At 41.8% G+C, this 8,677-nt stretch overlaps 1 protein-coding gene across 1 annotated transcript; it reads right to left on the reverse strand.

Annotated features, from left to right (window-relative positions):
- Window positions 1–198: 198 nt before the first annotated feature.
- On the reverse strand, window positions 199–8,086 carry LOC110503763 (carotenoid-cleaving dioxygenase, mitochondrial). Its single transcript, XM_036961925.2, has 13 exons — window positions 7,968–8,086; window positions 7,511–7,712; window positions 7,178–7,389; window positions 6,944–7,059; window positions 5,291–5,393; window positions 4,973–5,110; window positions 4,572–4,732; window positions 4,236–4,403; window positions 2,464–2,601; window positions 1,904–2,086; window positions 1,653–1,763; window positions 1,429–1,553; window positions 199–487 (listed from the first exon to the last, which is right to left on the reverse strand). The coding sequence occupies exons 1-13, from the start codon at window positions 7,987–7,989 to the stop codon at window positions 403–405; spliced, it is 1,764 nt and encodes a 587-aa protein (XP_036817820.2). The 5' UTR covers window positions 7,990–8,086; the 3' UTR covers window positions 199–402.
- Between the last annotated feature and the right edge of the window lie 591 nt (window positions 8,087–8,677).

Raw genomic sequence — 8,677 nt, forward strand, 5'->3', positions numbered from 1 at the left:
ACTTGCTATGGGTAAAAGTGTCTGGTAAATGGCATGTATTATATATATTTTTTTTAAATGTGTTTGCTACAGAGAAATTGACATTGCTGCTCTTCATTTTCCTTCAAATGATAGGTGCAAATAGAGAGGTCAACATGCTATTTTCCAAATACTCTGAAGTGTTGAGGTAGGTACAACAAATGTAACGTGACAAACGTGTTGAACAGGTTTTCATTCCATTCTTTGTAATGTCAGACCACATGAGTTTAAATTTCAGTGCTTTGCCCACATCACATATAATGTTAAGTACCCAGGCAATTTTACTGCATACACATTTTTTATTATGATTAACAAGCATTAAGTGAATATGCTTTTCTTGAAATCTGTACACACCATGTCGATCATACATAGTGCCTTTGTTTCCTACAGTGAGAGGGCTGCAATAGATGCTTCACAAGTTAGGGAGTTGGAAGACATATTGATGGAGGCCAGAAACTTGGAGTCACACCTGAAAGAGAAGAAAGATCACTTGAGGCGTACCTTGGCTCTAATTTCTGACAAACTGCAGGGATAGACTTGCTACATGGGCCTATGTGCTACAGACATTTGTAAATATTTCTTCACTGATCTCAATAAGTAACATGTCAGTACTTTTATTTTGACCTCTATGTATGCTTTTTAGGTTTACTGTCCTCACTCTTTATCCCACACTGGCAAACACAACGTGAGTGTGATTGTGGTTCATTTCTTTATAAATGACCTATTTATATTGAAGCATTGGGAATACTGTAGATCTAGGCCTATGTAGCCTACTGTAAACAATAAATAGGTTAAAAATATTGACGTTTCAGTGTCTGCAATATCCAAAGTTAAGCACTCATTTTTTAAAATGTATAAAATCAATGATTTTTACTTGAGACGGTGAAATATAGCCTAACCATTACCAAACAGGAAACTAACTTTTAGGTAGTAACTGTGTTGTGAGTGACCACAAGACGGTCACAAGAGTCAATGGAGTCAGTTCAGGCTGTAGGACTAATTAATCTGTGTATCACATGGAATATTGCGTGGTGTTATCATAGCCTATATTTCACTTTTTCCAATAGTATTTTTGAAATATTTATTACAAGCTTTTCGTTGGTGAGTGAACCAAATTATAAAAAATTTGCCCATGGCTTTTCTTAATACATCTTTTTTATTATAAGTTGTTTATATAGAGGTTTGATATATTCACAAAACAGGAGTGGATGTAAATCTTACACTTATTTAAGAACATTAAACATTTTATTTGTTTGCATGGAACTAACAAGTTTTTCACAGTGCTTTGAAAGTAAACTTCACAATAAGGTGTTTTGATGGTTATCCAGTCAATCAGAAAGGATACTTGGCAAGAAATGAAAGATGAACACAGTACTCTAATGTGCCTCCAATTTTCTTTCTAATAGATACCTTCTATGAGTCATAGTGGAGTTGAATGTCCCATGGAAACCATAGGGAATGTTCACAGGCACCTCCGCTCTGCCCAACTCTTTGAATGTCTTGGCATCCAAAACCAACAGGAATGTGCTCTTGTCCTGGAGAAAGGGAACATGCTTACATTAGGAGGCCAACATTGGGAGTTAGGAGAGCAACAATTGTTAACAAACAGGCAAAGGTGTTTAAGGGGGACTGACCTTATTTGGAGTGATGACCACAGACATAATGACACCGTCATCCTCTTCTGTAGCGCCAGGCAAGGGTACAAAGACAGGCTCTGAAGGGTACAGTCCAGGATGCTCCCACACCTTAAAGAACAGCAGTGTGAAGGTCAGCATTGAATTTCCTATTCCTATTACATAGGCCTACATCACGCATCGCAATAGAGTACTGTGTTACTGATGCAGATATTCTTGAGTTTAAAAAAAAGGAATGAATGACATCCAACCTTCATTTTTTTGCCTTGGAGGTCCATCTTGATGAGAGTGTCTCCTACTAGATGTCTGAAACCACAACCGTAGAAGTAGCGATATGGTTTGGTGTTGTACTTGGCATAGTTGATTTGTGGGAACTCAAGACCACCATACGTATGGAGTTCCTCATCGTGCAGATCCTCATGTGTACAGAACACCTGCAGAGAGCGAGTTAATAAGGCTCTGATAGTGAATATTCACATAATGAGGGTAATCACAACCTTTTGTTTACTGAACTTGGACATTTTTAAAAATGTAACTAGCTAAGTCAGTTAAGAACATTCTTATTTTACAATGACAGCCTACCCCGGCCAAATCCTCCCCTAAGCCGGACCACGCTGGGCCAATTGTGCTATGGGACTCCCGCTCACGGCCGGTTGTGATACAGCCTGGGATCGAACCAGGGTTTGTAGTGACGCCTCTAGCACTGAGAGGCAGTGCCTTAGACCGCTGCCCCACTCGGGAGCTTAGCTTAGTGATGTATTTCAGCAGTGATGTATAACAGAAGACTTGTGCATGATTATTATTCACACACCTTGTCCTTAGCAGTCTTGGTGGCAGTGGCGGTACTGTCAGGGCGTGTGTTCAGATTTTGCCCACAGGGTGTCTCCTTGTCTACGTTGAGAGGCAAAACAAATCGCCGGGGAAACACTCTGCACATAGTGTTGTATACCTAATTTGAACAAATAAACATATTTTCAACCTCAAGCAGTTCACATGTAGGATTCCTGATCCTACACTTACAGTGCATTCGGAAAGTATTCAGACCCCTTCACTTTTTCCACATTTTGTTAGGTTACAGCCTTATTCTAAAATGTATTTCAATTTTTTTTTTCTCAATCTACCTAAAAAAAAACAATGACAAAGCAAAAACAGTTGTATTTATTTTTATTTACATAAGTATTCAGACCCTTTACTCAGTGCTTTGTTGAAGCATATTTGGCATCGATTACAGCCTTGAGTCTTCTTGGGTATGACGCTACAAGCTTGGCACACCTGTATTTGGGTAGTTTCTCCCATTCTTCTCTGCAGATCCTCTCAAGCTCTGTCAGGTTGGATGGGGAGCGTTGCTGCACAGCTATTTTCACGTCTCTTCAAAGATGTTCGGTCGGATTCAAGTCTGGGCTCTGGCTGGGCCACTCAAGGACATTCGGAGACTTGTCCCAAAGCCACTCCTGCGTTGTCTTAGCTGTGTGCTTAGGGTCATTGTCCTGTTGGAAGTGAGCCTTTACCCCATGCTTCACCATAGGGATGGTGTCAAGTTTCCTCCAGAAGTGACACTTGACATTAATCCAAATGATTTAATCTTGGTTTCATCAAACCAGAGAATCTTGTTTCTCATGGTCTGAGATTCTTAAGGTGCCTTTTGGCAAAGTCATCCAAAGGGGCTGTCGTGTGCCTTTACTGAGGAGTGGTTTCCGTCTGGTTACTTTACCATAAAGGCCTGATTGGTGGAGCGTGGCAGAGACGGTTGTCCTTATGGAAGGATCTCTAGGAACTGTAGAGCTCTGTCAGTGGCCATTGGGTTCTTGGTCACCTCCCTGACCCAAGGCCCGTCTCCCCCAATTGCTCAGTTTGGCCAGGCGGCCAGCTCAAGAAAGAGTCTTGGTGGTTACAAACTTCTTCCATTTAATAATTATGGAGGCCACTGTGTTCTTGGGGACCTTCAATGCTGCAGAAACATTTTGATACTCTTCCCCAGATCTGTGCCTCGACACAATCCTGTCTCGGGCCTCTACGGACAATTCCTTTGACCTCATGGCTTGGTTTTTGCTCTGCCATCTGCCACCTGTGGGACCTTATATAGACAGGTGTGTGCCATTCCAAATCATGTCCAATCATTTGAAATTTACCACAGGTGGACTCCAAGTTGTAGAAACATCTCACGGATGATCAATGGAAACGGGATGCACCTGAGCTCAATTTTGAGTCTCATAGCAAACAATCTGAATACTTATGTAAATAAGGTATTTCTGTAAAACTGTTTTCGCTTTGTCATTATGGGGTATTTTGTGTAGATTGCTGAGAAATTATTTTTATTTAATACATTTTAGAATAAGGCTGTAACAATGTTTTAAAATTCAAGGGGTCTGAATACTTTCCGAAGGCACTGTATAACTAATGAACAAGCCATTATTAATGCTTTATAAGTTATACAAAAAAATATATATTCTTCTGAATTCTAATGCATATAACTGTTTACAAATAATGGAATATGTATTTGTAGTTAGTAATAGTATTTGTAAATAGTTTATTAATGATTATTCATTGAAGTGGTTATACCCTTCAGTTTAGACTTATACTGACCTCGTCCAGAGCCTCTCCTGACTTGCGCATGTTCTGAACAATGTAGTTGTTGATGGCTTTGCCATCATCTGCGGCACAGAGGTCCATAACCAGGAAGCCATCCTCCTCCCAGGCGTTGATCTGGTGGAATGTGGACAGCGCTTTGGCATGATACTTGACTGAGTTGAGCTGGAAGAGAATAAAGGATGTCAGTCATCAGAAATAATGTATAACTTAAAAGCAATTACTGTAGGCTTAGTATCCTTTGTCTCGTTCATAGCTTGTCATTTACCAAAACTTTCAACACGAATTGAGAGACTCCCAACAATTCAAGGGCGTTCTAGACCAAGGTCTTACCTTGCCTGTCTGCTTGTTAATCAAATGAAAGATGGTCTCAAGTTTAGGGTCCCAGTAGATCCCATCGCTGATACCCTTTCCTCTCAGCTTGCCTGTCACAATCTTCAAGAGGTCCATTTTGATAGGCTGCTCAATAAACACCACGTAATTCTCTGACATTGCTGAAATTGAATGAGCAGTAAATCAATTGCCACTCTTTTGGAGTTGAGTCAGATCATATCAGTATTGATAGATCATTGCTGTGCATTCTGATTAACAAAAGGATGAAACATGACCATTTTGCTTTGAAGATGGTTTGTGGAGTGAGCCATCTACTGGTGAGAGGGTTTACATGAGAGGCTGTTTACATTAAATGTGTCATTGGCTATGGAGCCTCTGGAGGCTTTGTGTGGTCTGCTCACCAAAGCTGTGGTAGTATGAAGGTCTTGCCTTGTCCACTGAAGGAATAGAACAGACCACTGTAGCTCCCTCCAGGGTTTCCTCTGGGTTTTCTGGCATTGTCCTTGTCGGAGGCACACGGATGATATTGTAAATTGCACCTGAAAAAAAACACTGGTGGTTTTAGTTTTATTTGGAACCTGGAAAACTGACCTTTGACCAATTTTTGCAGGCAGATTTCAGGTTTAAGAGGTTTGTGTTTTGTCATTCTTAATCTGCAATTCTTTAGACTTAAGTGAAGGTGGTTAGTGAATTGGCAGGGTCTGATTCCTTTAACTTACCTTTAGCAGAGTAAGAATTCCCCATGTTGTATGTTGTACCATCAGGGTCTGTGTGGGGGTGGGCAGTGGCTCCATTGACCGCAATGAATTTGCTCCAGTCCACCTGTTAAGAGCATCAACAAAAATGAAATGTCCTGATAGGCCTTCAATCATCCAATCCTAAACTTGGCACACAAAAAAACATCCTTACTGTCAGCTGTGTTTATTTTCAGCAAACCTAACAAGATTCAACAACTGCGACCTAAACTGAACAAGTTCCACAGACATGTGACTAACAGAAATTGAATGTGTCCCTGAACAAGGGGGGGGGGGGGGTATCTGGTGTGGTCACCAGCTGCATTAAGTACTGCAAGTGCATCTCCTCCTTATGGACTGCACCAGATTTGCCAGTACTTGCTGTGAGATCCGGGCTCTTCGCTGGCCATGGCAGAACACTGACATTCCTGTCTTGCAGGAAATCATGCACAGAATGAGCAGTATGGCTGGTGGCATTGTCATGCTGGAGGGTCATGTCAGGATGAGCCTGCAGGAAGGGTACCACATGAGTGAGGAGGATGTCTTCCCTGTAACACACAGCATTGAGATTGCCTGCAATGACAACAAGCTCAGTCCGATGATGCTGTGACACACCGCCCCAGACCATGATGGACCCTCCACCCCCAAATCAATCCCGCTCAAGAGTACAGGCCTCGGTGTAACGCTCATTCCTTCAACGATAAACTCAAATCTGACCATCACCCCTGGTGAGACAAAACCGCGACTCGCCTGTGAAGAGCACTTTTTGCCAGTCCTGTCTGGTCCAGCGACGGTGGGTTTGTGCCCATAGGCGACGTTGTTGCCGGGGATGTCTGGTGAGGACTTGCCTTACAACAGGCCTACAAGCCCTCAGTCCAGCCTCTCTCAGCCTATTGCGGACAGTCTGAGCACTGATGGAGGGATTGTGCGTTTCTGGTGTAACTCGGGCAGTTGTTGTTGCCATCCTATACCTGTCCCGCAGGTGTGATGTTCGGATGTACCGATCCTGTGCAGGTGTTTGTTACACGTGGTCTGCCACTGCAAGGACGATCAGCTGTCCGTCCTGTCTCCCTGTAGCGCTGTCTTAGGTGTTTCACAGTACGGACATTGCAACTCATTGCCCTGGCCACATCTGTAGTCCTTATGTCTCCTTGCAGCATGCCTAAGGCACGTTCACGCAGATGAGCAGGGACCCTGGGCATCTTTCTTTTGGTGTCAGTAGAAAGGCCTCTTTAGTGTCCTTAGTTTTCATAACTGTGACCTTAATTGCCTACCGTCTGTAAGCTGTTAGTGTCTTAACGACCGTTCCACAGGTGCATATTCATTAATTGTTTATGGTATATGCATGGGAAACAGTGTTTAAACCCTTTACAATGAAGATCTGTGAAGTTATTTTGATTTTTCGAATTATCTTTGAAAGACATGGTCCTGAAAAAGGGACGTTTCTTTTTTTGCTGAGTTTATAATGTAATAGGTCTCTTATTAAATATTTCAACGAAATCATTTGGTTATTTGTTTATACTTAATGGAACCCTTTGTACTGTATGAGGCTACTGTAGGTAGTGTTTGTGTAGATCTTTAAAAGGAAAAGCTACACACTAGTAGATCCGATGCAATATTTTATTAGCCAAGGCCTACCTTTTCCTTTGTCTCAAGTGTCTCAGGGTCCACCTTGTGCATGAAGTTTGTCTCCGTGCTCACATAGTAATCACCCTTGTACGTCACAAAGCTCACATTGTCATTATCTGACGCTTCTGTGGACCAAAGACAGTTTTCATGTGATTAGTACAACGTAAATCAATTCTCCGTCTCATATATTCTCCACTCTTTGACCTCAAACTCTTGAATTGCAGACTTGAACTGTAAACTCACTTGGCAGTTCGAACCGGGACAGAAAGCGTTGGAAGAAGTTCTTGCAGGGGTCTGGCATGGCCACAGTCCCGAATTCAGACACAACGATGCGGCTGTTCTCACTGTTAGCTGTGTAGCAGTCACTGCCCAGGAAGCGGCTCTTGTAGGTCACCTGACCTCCAGCGATTTTGAATTGATGCAGGAGGGCCATTCCATCAAACCAGTGGTTGAATCTGAGAAGCAGAAGAAATAGTTAATATAGTACAGTAATTCATTTCATATATGCAGCAAGTCATTTTTCTCCTCATTTGATTCTGGTTAAACATATATATAGCTTGTTTAAAATATACTCACTTGTTATTACCAATCTCAAACTTTCCTGGTCCGTTTCTGAGGAAATTGCCACTAATCCACTCTGGGATAGTTCCACTGATATTAGTGCTGATGGACTCTGGGGTCTCATCCACAGAAGCCACGATCTTCTCAATGCATGGCAGGCCGTGCACGTCTGTGTAATGATGATTCTTATTCTTCTTTGACTTAGTCTTTTTCAGGTCTGCAAGGGGAAACAGACAATATTATTACTCAAAAACACCTGAAGACCTACAACAAAAAAACAGCAGATGGATATCAAAGCAGAACTATAAATTATATTAAAGGAGCTTGTGAGGATTAATAGGCCTAAAATAAGTTACTCTCGAGAATCTTTTTTACAAACTGAATAATTATGTTTTAAAGATGAGATGAAAGGTCATTAGGCAATGTATGACTGCAAAAATGCTTTAACCCTCATTGGAGAACATCAACTTACCTGTAGAGCTTGGAGGTGACATTGCTGTCAGGATTGAGAATGTCTGTGGCTGTCTTGCTTGAAGGGAGTGCAAGTGATAGGACTCTTCTCATGTGAAGCTCCTGTGTGCCGCTTAGTGTAACGGGCTGAACTTTTATACGGTCGCTGTAGCGCAACCCTTTAGACCACGTGGTGGTTCTTACATAAGTCTTTGCAGAACAGAAGTTCTGTAAGCATAGCCGGGGGAGGTAGGGGTACTGAGGGTGCAGGAGCACCCCCTCAAATGTGCATTTTAAAAATATATATTAATAACGCAAAGTAGTGCACTGGGCATTTACTAGTCCTGTATTTCCCTGTCAGTGAAAGAATCACAGCATCCCCACCCCCAAACATCTTCCTGCGGTCAAAAAAGGACCCATGATTGATAACCCAATCATGGGGATAATATCTAGATAGTTTACAACTTCTGGAACCCATCACAGCAGTAACTACACTATACAGGACATTATATTTTGGACCAGGTTCATTAGCTATCTGTGTACATTATTTGTTACTTTACCTTTTACTGAAGTGGGCTAAATCAAGGTCACACAGAGTGTTAAGGTAGTCTTAAACAAATATACTTTGAAACAAAAGTATACACCCCACACACATGGTTGTGGGCTTAGAAAAAAGACACCTGTACCATGTCAGTTGAATGTATTCAATTTTGAGTTTGCATCCTAGTATTA

Source organism: Oncorhynchus mykiss, chromosome 24 (genome assembly GCF_057628025.1).
Source record: "Oncorhynchus mykiss isolate SJ-2025 chromosome 24, ASM5762802v1, whole genome shotgun sequence".
NCBI classification, from domain to species: domain Eukaryota; kingdom Metazoa; phylum Chordata; class Actinopteri; order Salmoniformes; family Salmonidae; genus Oncorhynchus; species Oncorhynchus mykiss.